At 47.4% G+C, this 17788-nt stretch overlaps 1 protein-coding gene across 4 annotated transcripts in view; it reads right to left on the bottom strand.

Annotated features, from left to right (window-relative positions):
- Positions 1-17788, bottom strand: part of Igf1r (insulin-like growth factor I receptor) — a 281412-nt gene that overhangs the window by 222684 nt on the left and 40940 nt on the right. For all 4 annotated transcript variants that reach the window (NM_010513.2, XM_006540641.4, XM_006540643.4 and 1 more), the window contains exon 2: positions 6630-7175. In NM_010513.2, coding sequence (NP_034643.2) covers positions 6630-7175 — 546 coding nt within the window. The remainder of the gene's footprint in view (positions 1-6629; positions 7176-17788) is intronic.

Below are 17788 nucleotides of genomic sequence, written 5' to 3'. Positions count from 1 at the left end.
AGGGGGTTATCAGGAAACAGGAAGAAACCAGAACCAATCTACAAGTAGCCAAGAGATAGAAGGGGATATATAGTATTCCTCAGAACCAATCTACAAGTAGCCAAGAGATAGAAGGGGATATATAGTATTCTTCAGAAACCTCAAGTTCAAAACAAAACCACTATGAAGATGTCCCCTTGTTGCCCCTTCTCCCGCCTCTCTCCACGTGCTCATGGCTGGCCCCTCCCCCTCCCTTCCTCTGTCCATCCCTGCCTTTCAGTCTCTACTACCCTCTCAACTCCCCTCCCCCATGCCCTGAATAAACTCTACTCTATACTTTAAAAGAGAGAGAGAGAAAGAGAGAAAAAAGCTAACTTCTAAAGTGGATCCAGAAGAATGACAGCCCAGCAAAGGCCACCCAGCCCAAAGCAAAGCCCCTCTGGAACTAAATACATTGCTCTAAGAACTACAGATCACTAGGCGGTGGCACAAACACGTGAACACAAACAACTGCTTTAGCACCTCAGGACCAGGGGTTCGCAATCAGGATAGAATGCAATCTCCACACCAGGCTATAAAAGGCATATAGCACCGAGGCCCAGGGCATGTGACCCCTTCTAAATAAAGATCACCCCCACAGTGGGAGCAGCTGACCAGAACAGAGGCGTTCCCGGGGAATGGAGACAAGCTCTTAACACAATGCGAAAGCCAGAGGCCTCTTGTTCAGCTCTGGGTCTGCCTACCCACCATGGGCCATGGGCCTGTCTCATGGTCTACATCATGATCTCTTTTAGCAGTCTACAGCAGCTTGGTGGAAGACTCCACAGCATTTCTAGACATACTCTGGGTCTTCCCAGGTAGCTGAAGATTAAAAGTTAAAGTAAAATCCTGCCAAACACATGGCTGGACTCTCACAGGGCAAAAACTCCAGGGGATTTACAACTGCTTCAACAAACCCTTCCACTTTCTCCCCAGGGGACATGTTCTACCAGCCTGCAAAGAAATACAAAGGGACAGGGACAGGGAAGCAATTCTCTCTCCGCCTGTGCTGCCCTGACGACCAGTGTTTGATAAACAAGACTTAAGAACGGCATGGGGAAGAACAAAACCCAGAATTATCTGGTGTACACCACCTGCCCTCATTTTGAGTCCCTGGACCCATCCAGAGATGGTAACGTTTTCCCGTTGATAAAGGGAGCAGAGGACCATCCTGAAGCTCCAATCAGCAATGACCATGGTTCCTCGGTTTTTTTTAGGGTAGAGGGAAATGCAATACCTTGCATGACCACTACCTCAGCCAGTGGTCTTTCTATCTGGAGTAAGGCTGGCCCGGCAGCTAAGCTGGCTTCCAGTGTAGCCAGGCTCACGGCTCTGTGGATTTTCTGGCAAAGGCTAGATGGGGTGCTGTGAGCCAGTCACAAGCTGTTGATTCTGGCGAGCCAAGAGGCACTCAGAGGCCAAGTTTAGCAGTGAGGTCTCAGGCTTTACTTTTGTTACCTTTTATTTGATGTCGTTTTGTTTTTTTGGAGGAGGTGTCCTCGCATGAAATCAAATACCAGAAAAGCCTCTGTGTCAAAGCAGCACTTTCCGTAAATTCACCGAGAAGCCAGAAAACCACAGGTACTCAGGAGGTGTCACCGCTGCCCCTTCCAATACAAGGCCAGCTGTGTACATCCTAGGGAACAGCTTCTGGGGCCAGAAGCCCAGCCTTTTTAGACTTCTGCATCTTGGTCCTGAGAAGGGGAGTTCTGGTGCTCTTCCCGCCATTTTGGAACTAGAGATGGTTTGGAAGGACACGCTCCTCAGTAGCAGTGACGGTGACAGGGTCAGAACCACATTTTACGATCTTACCATCTTTAAGCCTGCTGGGGACTATCACTGCATACTGTTCTTTGCTTGGGGGAAAGTGGATCTTCACAAAGTAGGTGCCATGCTCACCCCTGGAGTGCATAGATAGATACAGCTAGAAGTCACAGAACACTGTTTAAAAGGAAAAGAAAAAAGAAAAAAAGAAAACCTACCTTTCCAGGTGCTAGGTAGGACTAGTGGAGGCTCCAAAGCCCTGGAGTCTCGTGAAAGGCAAGGCTGGAGCTCACCTCAGTCTCAGATCTGAGATGGAGGAGGCAGACTGGTTAATACAAAGATGACTGGGAAAGGGGGGTCAAGGATGCTGCCTGCAGGAGTGTGAGGGGCAGTAAAATGGGGGCAGGGGGCGGCACCAAGGAGCCTACTCCTTGGTTAAGGATCTACTCCAGAAGGGCAGGTGAACAACAGAGCCACTCAAGGCATGGGACATTCATGGGTGACAAGTGAAGTGGGAGGACACAGAGCAGGAGGCTGGAGAAGCGCAGTATCACTGTGTTCACAACGGGTAGGGTAGAGAACGGCAGAGTGAAGCAGATCTTGAGATGGTAAGGGCTTGGATGGCCTATTAGAAAGGAAGCAGGCTCGAGTGGTGGTGCTTCTGAGATGATCGTTAGCTAGGAGAACAAGAGCATTGACCCCCTCCCCCCCAACCCCCGCCACGGGGAGGAGAGTTATGTAGAGAAACCATAGAAGCAAGGAGACATTCCATGGGGGTGGTCTTCACCTGTAGTTGAAAGCTCAAATAGAAGTCAGGGAGTGGTGGTACACACCCTTGATCCCCAGCACTAGGGAGGCAGAGGCAGAAGAATCTCTGAGTTTGAGGCCAGACTGGTCTACAAGTCCAGTTATGAGACAGCCAGAGCCACACAAAGGGGGAAAAAAAAGGCTCAGCAAGAGGCCTGGACTTGAGATGGTATTTGAAAGTCAGATAAAGACAAGAGGATGCTAAGGAACCAGTAAATATAATGAAGTAGGAAGAAGGGGGAGAGCCTGTCTGTGGCCATGTCTTGGTCTGAATGATTATGTCTTCCAGAACTCCTATCCCGAGATCTAGTCCCTGAGCACATGGTGCTAAAAGGTGAGGCTTTGTCCTTACCTCAGGAGGCTGGAGCCCTCACAAGTGGAATAGTGCCCTTGTGAAAGAGACACCAGAAAATGCCTTACCCCTTTCCACATGAAAGATGGTGGTGGAGGGCTCTGAACCCAGAAAGCAGGTCCTCATCAGACAGAGAACCTGTCAGCCCCTTTCCTTGGGTCTCTGGTCTCCAGAACTAAGAGAAGTGAATCCATTGTTCATAAGCCATCCAGCTTGTGACATTCTGCTGTAGCAGCCCAGATGGATTAAGGCCAGAGACAATGAAAGCCTAGATGGAGAAAAGGCCAACAGAGCAGCCACTACAGGCGAAGGAGGAGACACAGAAGCCATTTCAAACAAGACAGGAGGCAAGGACCGACCATCAAACATGAGGGCACTGACAGTTATTCCCGTATTAATTCCCCAACACAATTCCTTTCGGGGGGGGGGGGCCCTCACTCTTTCGGAACAACTCAGGCCTGCATAAAAATCACAAAAACAAAGAAATACAGAGGTTGTAACAGGTAGAGTGGCCCCTCGTTAGTGGGCTGCCTCCACACTGCCAGTAGATACGACCCGGGAAGAATGAAGATACATTATGGGGTAAACTGATCAAGTGGTCTCCTTTACAGCATTGACTTCACTCGTATTCTTCACTGGGATTTCTCTCCAGATGCTGATATTCCCAATCCTCTGCCACCAGCCAGCAGTAAATAGTTTACTGGGATTCCTCAAATATTCATTTTGAATGGCGTATGTGAACTCTGAAGTGGGCATTCTGTGAGGGCTCGATGCCCTTGCCCTGGATCCTTGAAGGATGACGGAGGGCTCTGGCTGAACACAGCACGACAGAAGCCAGTTGTCTAGGGAGAGCCACTAAGGCCCCGCTCTCCAAAGGAAAGAGAATGCCAGCCATCTGTGTTGTAAACATTCTAGTGGCCTCATCCCGAGTAAAGAGAAGCAAATGAACTGATTTTAATAAATAGCACGTTTTACCTTTTCGAGTATATTCATCAGAGCATGGAATCCATTTTTTTTTTAATCATGTAGGCAATATTTCAAAGATTCTTCCCAGACTACATCCTGGAAACCCTTCGCTCAAAGCAGGGCTTTCTTGGGGCAGGCCACAAGGGTCAAGTGCTCCACTCAGGCACGTGTGACTGGTGCCACTACACACATGACAGCATAGACTAGAATAGGAGTCTACGAAGAGGGAAAGCATTCTAGCTGAATTAGAAAGGCTACAGGAAGCTGTGACCATGACTAAGTTTTCAGGACAAGGTAAGAAGACAGTATTCTTGAATGGAGTCAGCGATTTTAAGCACTCCATTGTGAAACCACAGAACACGTCATCAGGACTGGTACAGCGGCCAAGGAAAAGGCTGCAGAACACGGCCTTGGGAAGACCAGTTCTAGCCAACAGGCACTCTGGCCTCAGGCCGGCTGTTTTCTTTGTTCTAATTTAACCTTCCATGGACTCTATGAGGAAGACAGGATCCATGCCATTATGAAGATGAACAAACTAAACCCTACACATTTAAATTGCTTGGTAGTTCCTGGCTACTGGCCCTTGACTCTGACCCAGAATACAGGCCTTATCTCTGCCCCTGACTTCTTCAGAAGCTGCTGAAAAGCCACAGTGAGAGCAGAGCATCTGTGGGGTCGCTGACAGGTGTTAGCTAATGATGCTGCAAACCGCACATCCCTTTCATGCAGAGCTTCTACGCTTCCGAAACACTTTCCTGTCCATACTTAGTTTGGCCACCATGACAGAGTGGTGTGGCTGCCGTAGTACCAGCTCGACCACAGCTCAGGCAAGCTGGCCAGTCCAGTCGTCACACACTCTTGTTTCTGTATCCAAATCTGATGATGCTTTTTAAGATAATTTTTTTTCAAATGCCAAGGCTACTTTAAAAACAAAATGTTGGGGACTGGAGAAGTAGCTCAGTCCTTAAGAGTACTGGCTGCTCTCCCAGAGGACCCAGATTTGATTTCCAGCATCTTCAGGGCTCACAAATTGACTGTAACTCTGGTCTTTCCAGGGACACTACACTCATACGTGGTGAGCAGTCATACATGCAGACAAAGTACTCAAACATATTAGATAAATAAATAATTTAAAAATAAATAAAAACAAAATTTTATGACAATGGACAAGAACTCATTCCTATAATCCCAGGACTTGGGAAGCTAAGGCAGGAGATGTGCCATGAACTCAAGGGTAGCCTGAGCTACATGTCCAGGCTAGCCCCAACTACAGACTGAGACCCTAGCTCAAAACCAACAAAAAGAATTACAGGGTTTTTTTTTTTCAAACCATTAATTAAGCCAAGCATAGGGAATTGTTTTTTAATCAATCAGAAAAGTATATTTCACTCAGCTATTCAAAGTACTAGCCATTAGAATACTGGCCCTACTAATATCTCTTATACACACCCACACATACAAATGCATACACCTTACCCCTACACATTCCACAGACAGACACAAATCAAATGACAGAAAACATCAAGGTGTGTGACCTACTCTGGCCCCAACTCCAGGCATGATGAAATAATAGCTACCCATGAGGGCTGGTCTTCCATTTGTTGATTATACACACTTCAGAATTTAGACAAATTTATCCATCTGGGGGTTCTGTGCGGGATTTATGGGGCAATCTTCATAACTAGTCAGGTATATGGACTCATTGAGTCTTTAACTGGTCTAGCCATAAAATAACAGCTAACGTGCTGAGGGAAACCAGTGAGGGGAACCTTGCTGGCAACTACGTCTAAATATTGCTCAATTACTGAATTCAATACAGCCAATGCCCTGAGCCATAGCTACATTTTAGCCAAAAGTTGATTTTCATGTCCTATGTCACATCAGGTATGAGTTTAGGCATTCTACAAAGAACATATGCATATTACAGGTAAACAAACAAGCTTTAAACACCACTATGAGACCCTGGGGTCACTGCATGCTTTCCAAGTTCTCTTCACTAAGTGTCTGCACAAGACTGCCACAACAGGTGTACGAGAAAGGAATGAAAACCCAAGGGCTCAGAAACATTCCCTCCTATAGAGCTGCCTTAAGTAGAGAATGGACCTAGGACTCGTGGAAGCTGGCAAGCAGGCATCTGATCTATCACGTGTTTCATATTAAACCCGATTTCCTGCAGCATCAGGGTCCTGAGAGCCAAGGATCACCTTCTCAGGACACGGGTGTTAACACGTTTCCTTTATTTGTGAGAAGGAATCTTGCTCTACAAAATGATGGTGGTGGTGGTGGTGGTGGTGGTGGTGGTGGTGGGTGGTGATACTATAAATCCCTTTACACAAAGGACACAGGCACTGAGCTGTAAGAAGTGCCTGTTTGTCGAGAATCAGAGACTTACAAAGCACACCAAGTCCCCTATCTCATCAGAGCAGTTGACGGTTAGTAAACTTGTAGCCTCCAGATGCAGCAAATTATTTCTAACCAGACTTGACAGCAGCCACAGCAGCCTCCATCCAGGCTCCGGTCCTGTACTCTGAGAGATCCCGATTCACAGAAAAGCTAGATAAGACCCATCCCTCCCCATCCCCAGGAAACACTTCCACTAGGCAGTGTGGAGATGTGAGAGAACTTCGTCCTGCCCCACCAAAGACAAAGGAGAGGAGGAGGGAGAGGAAGAGGAAGAAAGCACGGAGCAGAAAGTGGAAGTCCCCCGGCTGCCCACTCTTACTTTTCTGGCAGCGATTTGTGGTCCAGCAGCGGTAGTTGTACTCATTGTTGATGGTGGTCTTCTCACACATGGGCTTCTCCTCCAATGTCCCTGGACACAGGTCCCCACATTCCTTCGGGGGCTTGTTCCCCACAATGTAGTTATTGGACACCGCATCCAAGATGAGAGACCAGTCTATGGTGGAGAGGTAACAGAGGTCGGCGTTCTTCTCAATCCTGATGGCCCCCCGAGTAATGTTCCTCAGATTATAAAGCCCAATATCCTTGAGATTGGTCATCTCGAAGATGACCAGTGCGTAGTTGTAGAAGAGTTTCCAGCCACGGATGACTGTGAGGTTGGGGAAGAGGTCTCCCAGGCTCTCGAGGCCAGCGACTCGGAAGAGCAGCAAGTACTCAGTGATGACGGTGAGCTTGGGGAAGCGGTAGCTTCGGTAGTCCTCGGCCTTGGAGATGAGCAGGATGTGGAGGAAGCCCTCGATCACCGTGCAGTTTTCCAGGCGCTTCAGCTGCTGATAGTCGTTGCGGATGTCAATGCCGGGCCCACAGACTGAAGGGAGACAAGAGGGCAAAGCGGGGCATATGGTTAAACAGAGATCATTCTTAAGATGACTTTCTGATAGAACCTGTATCATTATAAAAGATGATGACTGTTTTTCAGGGCAGAGTGCACACCCGCACAGCTACCTGGTTACTGTCACTCAGCTGCCTACGCTGGCCCAGATGCCGTACGACATACTCACTGACCTGTGGGAGAAACTGCTACATGAACCATCCAAACTGAAGGTTTCAGTCCGAGGTCACAAAGGGTTGTGTGCAGAGTTCATGCTACAACCCGAACGAGCCCAGTGTCGCCAAGGTCCTCAGTCACAACACTACACAAAAAAATCCGCAGCCCAGGTCCTACAGTTTCTGTGTCTGGCAAAAAGGACATCAAGCAACGAAGTCTACTCAAGAAGAATCACTGCGACCCAGGGAGCAGACACCATTTAATATAGACCAATTGGACCTGTAACCGGGAGGCTCGAAAAACGCAAATAAAAGAAATAGCTGAAGAAAACTGAAAGGGGCGCGGGTTCGCAAAAGTAACATAATGTGCCACGTTCTTAACAGAGTAAGACGTTTCCTATACAAGTGAGGTAACAGCAGCAGCAGTAAAAATCAACAGCGATCGCAACAGTCACAGATAAACAGCCTTCATCTACCTGCGCCAACTGTCCTTTCTCTGCAAATAATAAAATCAGGCACGAGCATACCCATGCAAAGACTTGTTTCACTTAACTAATACAAACATTTAACCAATCTAATGTTTTTCCAAAGGATTTTTAAAAAAGAAAAGCCAGGTGCCTGTGGGGTGGCTCAGCAGGAAAAGGAAGCTGATTAGCAGTCCTCACTTCCATCAGATCCCTGGAACCCACTGTGAGTGAGACAACCCCAGCACGATCCTCCCCACATGCATGTGCGCGCGCCCGTGCTCGCTCACTCATACACGCACACAGACACGTACACACAAGCGCACGCACACACACAGGCGCACTTATTTTCCTCTCTCTCTTTTTAATTTAAAAGGGGAAACTTGTTTTATTAGAGTGTTTTGATTTTGGCTGTCTTAAGATTTATTTAATTCATATATGTGAGTACACTGTCACTGTCTTCAGACACACCAGAAGAAGGCATCGGATTCCATTACAGATGGTCGTGAGGCACCATGTGGTTGCTAGGAACTGAACTCAGGACCTCTGGAAGAACAGTCAGTGCTCTTAACCGCTAAGCCACCTCTCTAGCCCAGAGAAACTTGTTTTAAATTATTAATACGTACTAGTCCCTTGTTCTGATTCTCTACTGTTAATTAGTCATCTCTAATTTTTCACATTATAAACAATATTCCAGATATCCAAGAGCACTTTCTTAGAACAGATCCTGGAAGTAGAGGAACTAGCCCAAGGCATTTGCAGATTACAACTTTTTACTTATGTATTAATTTTGTTTCTTTGTGTGTGTGTGTGTGTGTGTGTGTGTGTGTGTGTGTCTTTTTGGTAAAGTGGTCTTAATACTAGAACTTTTTGTTTCATTTTTTTTCTTTATTTTTGACTCTGCTATCTGTGTGTACATCTATGCACATGAGTGCAGTGCCCACGGAGGCCAGAGGGGGTGTCAGAGTCTTTGAAGCTAGAGTTACAGAAGTTGAGAATCACATAAATTTGGAGGCTGTTTTTAATCACTGGACCATCTTCTAGACTCTAAATCTTTTGTTTTAAAAAGTCTGAAATGTATATGGAAAGACAGCCTTGGTCACTATGCTTTCTTAGCATCTAATAATCCCAACCATTATTAAAGCTGTTCAGGAGCCATAAAGTTTTCTGACCCATGTAATTAATTAGTTTGATTCCATGGGCTCATAGCAAAAGACCAGGCACTAAGAGCCATGGCAAGCAACTGTCAATATAGACAGGGTAAGATGAAAGGAACACACAGGGAAAGCCTACCACCATTTCCAACAGGACAAAGTAGAGGTAGCATCAAAGATGGGGTTTTAAGCAGCCTGTGATATTATGGAAGCCAGAGACAGGCAGGGTGACAGGAGGTCACGGATACAAAGAGGGATCAAAGGAAAGGAGGCTGGTAGAAGCCTGGTGAGAAGGATCTCAGGAGGGGATGAACGCTACCTCACAGGATGGAGCCCCTCTCAAGGATCCGAGAGGGGAGAGAAGCCCAAGGGAGGCCTTGTATGTGTGTGTGTGTGTGTGGGGGGGGAATCCAGAACAGTGGAGTGGAGGAAAGGAAGCAGACATTCCCTAGACATGACAGCCACTGAAGGAAGGAACTGGGCAATATCAGAGGGTGAGGTAGAAAGCAGAAGAGCGGACAGAACTTGAGAATCCCTTTGGTCTAATTTCCTCATTTTTCTGAAGAGGAAACAGGGCCCCTAAGACAGAAGAAATGGCGCCACTTCCTTGGCACTGACCTACTCCCCAGCTCCCACATCTTGATCAGGGATGCTGCCATGTAACTTGCTGGTGCTGAGAGTAAGGCTTCCCAATTCAGCCTGCCTCTCACCTGCACACACGCCACCTAGTAACACCCGCCTCTGGAATTCCCTTCCAAACCTAGTGGGTTCTTAGGGGCTTTTCTCATGGTGAACCCCCTTTTCCTCTTTGGGATGCTCACTGCTCACCTCCAAGCCCAATTGTTTCCCACTCGGGGTACGCCCACCTTCTTGGGAGCCTAGCTCTAGGCCTTTCTTCTCATCTTCTCTCCATTCTGCTCACTGCCATCATGGTGGCAGTTCCAGAGGATGGAAAATCATCCTCTATTTAGTTCTCAAGTTTTGTCTCCAGAGGCTAACACACCACTTGATACATGGCAGACACCAGAAGACACACACATGGAGCACAATGAATTGTACCCTGTGGTGGAGCTTGAGTATCCTTGGCCCAGAAAGTGGCACTATTAGTAGGTGTGACCTTGTTGGGGTAGGTGTGGCCTTGTTGGAGTAGGTGTGGCCTTGTTGTGGTAGGTGTGGCTTTGTTGGAGTAGGTGTGGCCTCATTGGAGGAAGTACGACAATGAAGGCACGGGCTTTGAGACCCTCATTCTAGCTGCCTAGGAGAGTCAAGTCTTCTCCTAGCAGCCTTCAGATCAAGATATCAAAAGCTCAGCTCCTCTAGCGCCATGCCTGCCTGGATGCTACAATGCTCCGGCCTTGATGATGAAGGACTGAACCTGTGAATCTGTCAGGCAGCCCCAATTAAATGTTGTCCTCTTTAAGAGTTGCCTTGGTCATGGTACCTCTTCACAGCAATGAAAACTGGAACTAAGACACCTGATTTCATCTCTGCAACTCTGATCCAACCACTGTCATCTTTGGCCTGAGTGACAGCAACATCTTCCTCCAACACACCCCTCTGTCCAGTCCAACCCTGACCAAATACCAAGTCAACAGGATTCTGTAAGAGTTCAGGCCCATCTCCTTCTGTCTCATCTTAGCACATCTTTGCTTAGCACACTTGTTCACTACCTCCAACAGGCTCAGCTCCTCCCTTTCATGGCCTGCTGCCTTTATAGTGCTCCCCTTCACACTACCTTGATAGGACTCCCCTTCACACTACCCCATTCTCTCTTTGGGCCCAGAGAGGTGCTTGCTCTGTGCTAATGCCTGAGCTTCAACAGTTCCCCAACTCTTCTTCAGCTCCCCTCTTCTCCCCCAAGCCTCATCTCTCCACTTCATGTTTACCCAGCCTCTGCTCAATGACTCAAAGCCCACGAGAATAATGGCACCAAATCACTCGTCAGAAATCGAGTGCCCAGTCTAAAATATCTTACTCCTCCTATACCACTGTAAATTAAGTGTATTAATTTGCTCTTAGACTTTACAGGAGTATTGAACTACATCACTGTATTCAACATGTGTTTGACCATATCATAAAAGTATTATGTGTCAAGTAATTTGGTATTTTACCCAACAAATCATAAAAGTTCAGGACCAAGTGAAGAAACAGAGAGAAAGAGACATAATATAGTGTCTTTCACATGCAGTCAGTACAAAGACAGTACGAAGGGCCTGTTACCCTCTGCCAGCTGGCCTCATGTCACACAGAGCTGGGACTGGAAGCGTCTTAGAATGAAAGAGCCATTTCCTTATTTACACCCCTCATTCCCATTTATAGAACAAAGGAAAAAAATAGGGAGAAACTACCCCCTTGTTCCGGAAGAGAAGACGAGCCCAAGCCACAAAATACAAGGCAGGGCCCAGCAGCCAGCTGCTTTGAATTCTGACCGACACTGCTGGTCTTTGGGTGTTTTGTGACAGAAAAAGAGAGCAATCAAGCTGGACTGTGAATGATAGTACGGTGTTCAAAGGCACAAGCCGCAAACAGGAAAGCAAATGTCCCACGCCTGCCTGTCAAAGAATCCACGCACTGGAGAAAGCACTGGAAGGCACGTGAAGCTGACACGCCCTCTGCTCACAGCTGGCAGAGTCAGGCCTGAAACACTCTCTCCCTTTCAAAGCCAACAGATACTTGGCACACCCCAAAGAGACCCCAACACTTGCTTTCAGGATATAAGATAGATGTAAACATGTAAGATCCCAGGTGGCCTGCAAAGAATAGTAAAAACACATGGAAATGAAGATCCCCTGGAACAGGGAGAAAGGGCAGTGTTAGGAGGAGCTGAAGGAGGACCCCTGCTGCAGGGTCCAACCTAGGAATGAGGACAGCAGAAGCAAAAACGATGGGAGGCCACCAGGCAGGAGCATGCCACCCAGGCTAAAAATTCATTTCTGCCAAGATGACATCTTAAATAAAGCTTTTCAGGTGCAAGAGTCAAGTCTTTCCAAAAATTCCTAGGTATGTCCTAAAAGTTAACTGGCAGAACTTTTGTTCTGCCAAACTCAACTCTACGGACTTGGAACACCAATCCCTAAGAGCTTCTATTAGGAGCAAGGCTGATGGGAAATATCTGACTGAGAAAACCTTCCAAAGCTGGATATCTGAACGTCTGCGTGAGCTTTCCATGTTCAGCATCTGCCCTGCGCAAGGCACCATGGGGTCCTGGAAAGTGACAAAGCGCTTAACTGGGGTTTGAATCCTAGAAAACCCTTTGGAATGTCTTCTGTTGGCTCGTGCCCTCAAAAGGACAAACACCACCTCTAAGCCTCAACTGTAAAACCTGTAAAACAGGCTACTGCTACCACAGTGACGTCAGGCAAGTTCTGGGTCACTGTCCTCAGGGGTATGTATGCTGAAGGCTACATCACTGAGAAAGCATTAGTGACCCCTCCATTCTCTTACCCCAATCTAAATATTGCTAATCTGATGAAGAGAAAGGAAGCTGGCAAAACAGCAGGCTAATCTATCAACAACAACAACAACAACACACACACAAAGAATATCATGTTATCCATTTAACAAAAATGTTTTCAATTTCGATCAACTTTCCTTCAGACAGTCTTGGTTTATGGTCGGAAACAACAGATACAGAGCAGAATCAGAATCTTGTGTTGACTATGGGTCAATGGACTAAAGACACATTGGGGAACTAACTCCAGTTCTGAGAGTGAGACCCAACACAACAAAGCTTTTGCCTTGTGAAAGAAGCCCAGTGTGGCTTAGCCAGTGGCTCGCCCACAATAGTCACATCTCAAAAAAAAAAAAAAAAAAAAAAAAAAAAAAGAATCCACTGGTACCAGTAACTAAGTGAACAAAAACCACTTCTAGATGCCATCATTTTGTTAGTCAAAATGGCAGGGGATCACTGTCAATGAACTTTGCACAGGAGAGTAAACAAACAACCCTTTCTCCAGTAACTGCTGAGCTGATGGGGAAAATATCCTGCCGTGCAATGGGCAGGACTCTGGGACCATAGAGAAAGAGGCTCACAGCTCTCTCACGCTAAAGGGGCCTGGAAGATGGCTCAGGAGGGGATCCCTGAAGATGGTCCTGCCATACTTTCTGTTTCTAGGACCCCAAATGAGGTCTAACAGAGTGTAAGGGGAAGGCTTCCCGGGCAGTCCTGGAGCCAGTGTGAAGCTGAGTGGGTCGTGGTGGCAGCTTGAGGGAACCAACCCCAGGCAGGGGTGCAGTAGCTGGAGTAGAGGAAAAGTAAGGATTTAGGCAGAACAGAGGCTAGAAAACAGACAGAGACATGGCACTCAAAGGGCCCCCCCGCTTTGTTCTGCATGGGAGACAGGCATTCAAAGGCCCCAGCACTCAGTAGAGCTCAGTAGAACAGCGCTCAGTAGAGCTCAGTTACACCTAGCAAGGAGGCTTGCTAAATCACAAAGTGGTCCTAAAATCTGCATCTGAGAAATTCCACATGCTGATTTTGATGTTTCAGCTACCATTCTCTGAGACACAAGGAGACCCAGGAAAGACGTGATCCCACCTTGTTACTACCCCACCCCACCCCACCCCCCCTCCCCTCCCCTCCCCTCCCCTTCCCTGCCCTCCCCTCCTCTCTCTGCACCCACCAAGATCTGCAGTGTGACCCATGGAAAAACCTATGTGCATGTATATATTCCCTCCTTCCCTCTCTCCTTCCCTCCCTCCCTCCTTTCCCTCCCTCCCTCCCTCCCTCCCTCCCTCCCTCCTTTCCCTCCCCCCTCCATGTGTGTCCCATGCACTTGATTATGCAGGTACACATACCTGTGCCTGCACATAGAGGAAGCAGAGGATTGTCTTCTACTGTTTCCCACCTTATTGCCTTCAGAGAGGTTCTCAGTGAGCCCCAAACTTGCCATTTGGGCCAAGTTAGCTGGCCATGGAACTCCTGGACTCCACAACCTCCCCATTCTCCAATGTGAGGTTCCAGGTACATGCAGCCATACCTGTTTTTGTTGTTCTTATGTTTTGCTTTGACCCTACTGCTTGGGACTCTAACACAGGCAGGTCTCCATAATTGTATGGCAAGTGTTTTTTACCCACTGAGTCAGGAGCTGAGAAAAATAACCCATATCATATAGACAATGCAGAAAACACACAAAGACCAAGGGGGGCGAATCCACAGTCCTCCCACAGCAGCTGATTAGCCTGAGAGCACCATCCCAGAGCTCTGAGAAGAGGACCTCTCCCTGCTGTAAACTGTAACTAGCCAGGAAACCAGACAGGAGGGGGGAGAGTGTTATGGTAACAAGCACGAGTGATACTCCAGTTTGTCAGAGGAGAATTTCTGTGTCGAGTGTAAACAGACACAATTCATGTTAAGCCTTTTATCTTCATGTGTCAACGCAGACATGTTTACACTGTATATGTACATTTCTCTTTCACACAGACAAGACAGCCCGGCCACCTGACATAGTCAATAAGTGAGGGCAACGGCAGGAATGTAAGGGATTTCCATGACATGGGTGACTTTGAGAACAGAAATTAAAATAAAACAGTGTAATCTGAATGTGCAAATTGTTCTTTGCTGCCCGACAGAAGAGCTGTCTCACCATAGAAACAATCTAAAAATCTATGCCCACAAAAAAAAAAAAAAAAAAAAAATTGCAGCCCTGAACCCTGGGGACACTGAAACCAAGGCAAGGAATTTACAGAGACTGATGTGACGTTTTTTATCCTATCCTGCCAATTAAGAAGTGGGAAATTTACAGGGAATTAGTTCCAAGGCAAAAGAACACGCACGCGTGTCCCCTCCACGTAAGGCATCTGGAGACAAACAGATCTGTGCAGAACGAAGTGGGGCTCACTTCTGCACAAGGGCAGCTGTTTTTACAGATCGTCATAAAAACAACCTGGCCTGCTCAGAGATTTGACATGCCATTCTCGTCTTAACATACCCAGAAAGTCCAGGACTCAAGGTGCTTGTTCTTTAAAATAACACCCTTGGAAATGGTTCGAAACCTTTCTTATTATCTCCACTCCCTATGATTGGCATTTCATAAAAAAAACAGCATACAGGGCCCAGTCCCTGCCATGCCACACCTGGTGGGGGGGCCCAGAGAAGCAGTGTTCTGCCTCCCTATGAGGCATTCCCCAGGACTGAGCCTCAGCAGGGCATATGTCTTCATGTTCACCTTGTACTACGAACAGTGAACTATACTGCCAGAAGCTGGTGTTGGGACTGGGGGGGGGGGGTGTCGGGGTGTCTTTGAGGAGCAGCCAAGCCAGAACAAGCCCCCACTGAGTATGGGCCTGCAGAGAAACCCTGCAGAGATACACCCCTCCTTTCCTTTTCTTTCTCTGACTTGCGATTTTCTGCTCAGAAGCAGGCAGGCAAGCATTCTCCGTGAAGGTTGTCCCTCTGTCCTCCCATACCCACGCACGCTGGCTTTGGCTGTCAGACCGGTTACATCTTTCTGCTTACAGGCCACGTGCTCATGCTCACTCCTTCAGTGTCTTACTTCGCCCTACAAAGTTCCAGTATCCTTAAGTGACCTGAGCTTGTGTTGATGAACCAGTTACCGATATCTAGCTGATAGTCAGGGTGGAAACCACATTCACTCACATGTTCCTCCTACCCTAGGAAGTGGTTCTCCATGGTGTGTCAAGTTATAAGCCTTGGGCTAGGGGACCTAATTCAGTGGAACAGCCCTTGCCTGGCATGCACAGGACCCTGGGCTCCATCCCCATGTGTGGCTAATAATAATAATAAAAAAACATGTCTAAATATACATATAAAGTGTGTGTGTGTGTGTGTGTGTGTGTGTGTGTGTGTGTGTGTGTGCACGGTCATATACAAGCCTGTCTGAACCTCCTGAAGCATAGAGCTTCTGACTTGGTGACTGTTAGAGTGATCCTGAGTCCCCCACAGCCATACAGATGGACTGAAACCAGCCACTCTCACTCAAGGCCTCAAGTTTTTCTCATGGCTTAGATGCAGGTTTGGGACTAAATTTATTAATTCTTCCAATACAAATGTAAGCAATGCTTATTACAAGCTAAGTGCTACCCATATGCTGGGAACTCAGCAGTGACAACTTTAGACTTCGTGAAGTGGCCATCCTGGCAGAAATGAAAGCCCACCCACCCGTGACAAGGTTTTCTGTGCTTTCTGCAGTAACGACACAGAGGCACTGCCACGGGCTTGCTGCACACTCACACCGGGCTAAGGGCCCTCTATGTAGACAAATAAACTGCGAGATACGATAGAATACAAGTCTGAGATAACAGAGATAAAATCATTAAGCAGGTACTGAAATCTTAACCTAACCAAACCTCAGGAAGATAAGTCCCTGCAATTAGGCAGCTGATGTCAAGACTGTGGGGGACAGAGACAGACAACAGAAGCAAGTCAAAAGCAGGATGTGTGTGTGTGTGTGTGTGTGTGTGTGTGTGTGTGCGTGTGTGCGCGGGAGTTTGCCAGAAAGACACAGAGACAGAAACAGAGAAGAGGAAAAGAGAATGAGAACACAGGGAGAGGCAGGCCAGACCAGCAACAAGAGCACCCAGAAGACACTCAAGTTTAAGGGGGAAACTTGCATGGCAAGAGCCTCAACCTCTACAAGGCAATGGCAAGGAACCCACTGTAGGTGCTGAGGCACAAACCCTAGATAAATATGAAGTGTGAAACAGCAGTAACCAACCCAAAGTACATGGACCACACATCCATAGGTCTAGGAGAGTCCAGTGGGGTGGGAGGCAGGTTTGGCCACAGCCTTACCACAGTGCAAACACACAGGTGCAGAGACCCCAGGCAGAGACCCCACAAGAGTCCTGCACTGACTCACCAAGGAGATAAGTTCTAAACACGCGGCTGGCAAACTGGCAAACATACTGAAGTACCTAGGCGTCTGCACCCATCTCTCTGGATCAGGCAGAAGCCACAACACCACATGGAACTCACCATCTTTGCAAACTAAACTGTAACGTGTCACTATCTGGTATGACTGAAGGACAGAATGACACCCCCTACCACTGACCCCTACCTGTTGACTTTATGCATTTGTGGGTTGTTTTCCTAAACACGGGTCTATCTGAATGTCAACACTGCTCTTGCCTTGTAAAGTATCATGGAAAGGGGGATCCTATAGCTCCAACCTGCCCACTCCTACTACTCCTTCCTTCCCTGGTCTCCATCATCCTCACCTCACCTAGTCACGTGATGGCCTTTGTTATCTCCTGCAACTTCTGCATTGACTGCTTTGCTCTGTCACCTCCGGACAACCCACTTTTGAGTGGTACTGTTTTGCATTCTCCAATTATCTAGAGGATGGTGTGAACCCCTAATTTCTTCAGAGGCAAGCTGTACTCACTAAGACCAAACATTCTCAGAATTTAGGATTTCTCCACGAAATGGAGAAGGCTCCATTCACCAGGCCAAACAACCCACAAGCTCTGCTCCCAGCATCCTCCAGGAGAAGATATCTGAAACCAATGCCCACCTAGGTTCTCAGATCATCTCAACACCTTGTACATGAGCCCAAACATGAGAGTAATATCTCCTTACGTGCATCCTTGAACCATCATCAACCAAAGGCTGAACTGGAAGAAGCATACTGATGGAGAATCAAGTCATGGGCCATGGTCCACAAGCTAGCATAGACACCACAGCAGGTAAGGACTCTGTCTTGTATCTTTCCCTTCCCTGACAAAGTGGCTGTTTCCAAGATCACATGCTTTGTCTACAGAGCTACGTAAAACAATCTCATCACATCCCTGCTGACAGAATGAGGCAAGGAGAACTGCATTCCAATGGCTCAGTAACAGTCCGAAGTGCTGATTGA

This window comes from Mus musculus, chromosome 7 (assembly GCF_000001635.26).
Source record: "Mus musculus strain C57BL/6J chromosome 7, GRCm38.p6 C57BL/6J".
NCBI lineage: Eukaryota > Metazoa > Chordata > Mammalia > Rodentia > Muridae > Mus > Mus musculus.
Note: the sequence above shows the minus strand (reverse complement) of the source record. Positions and strands in the feature narration are given on the sequence as shown.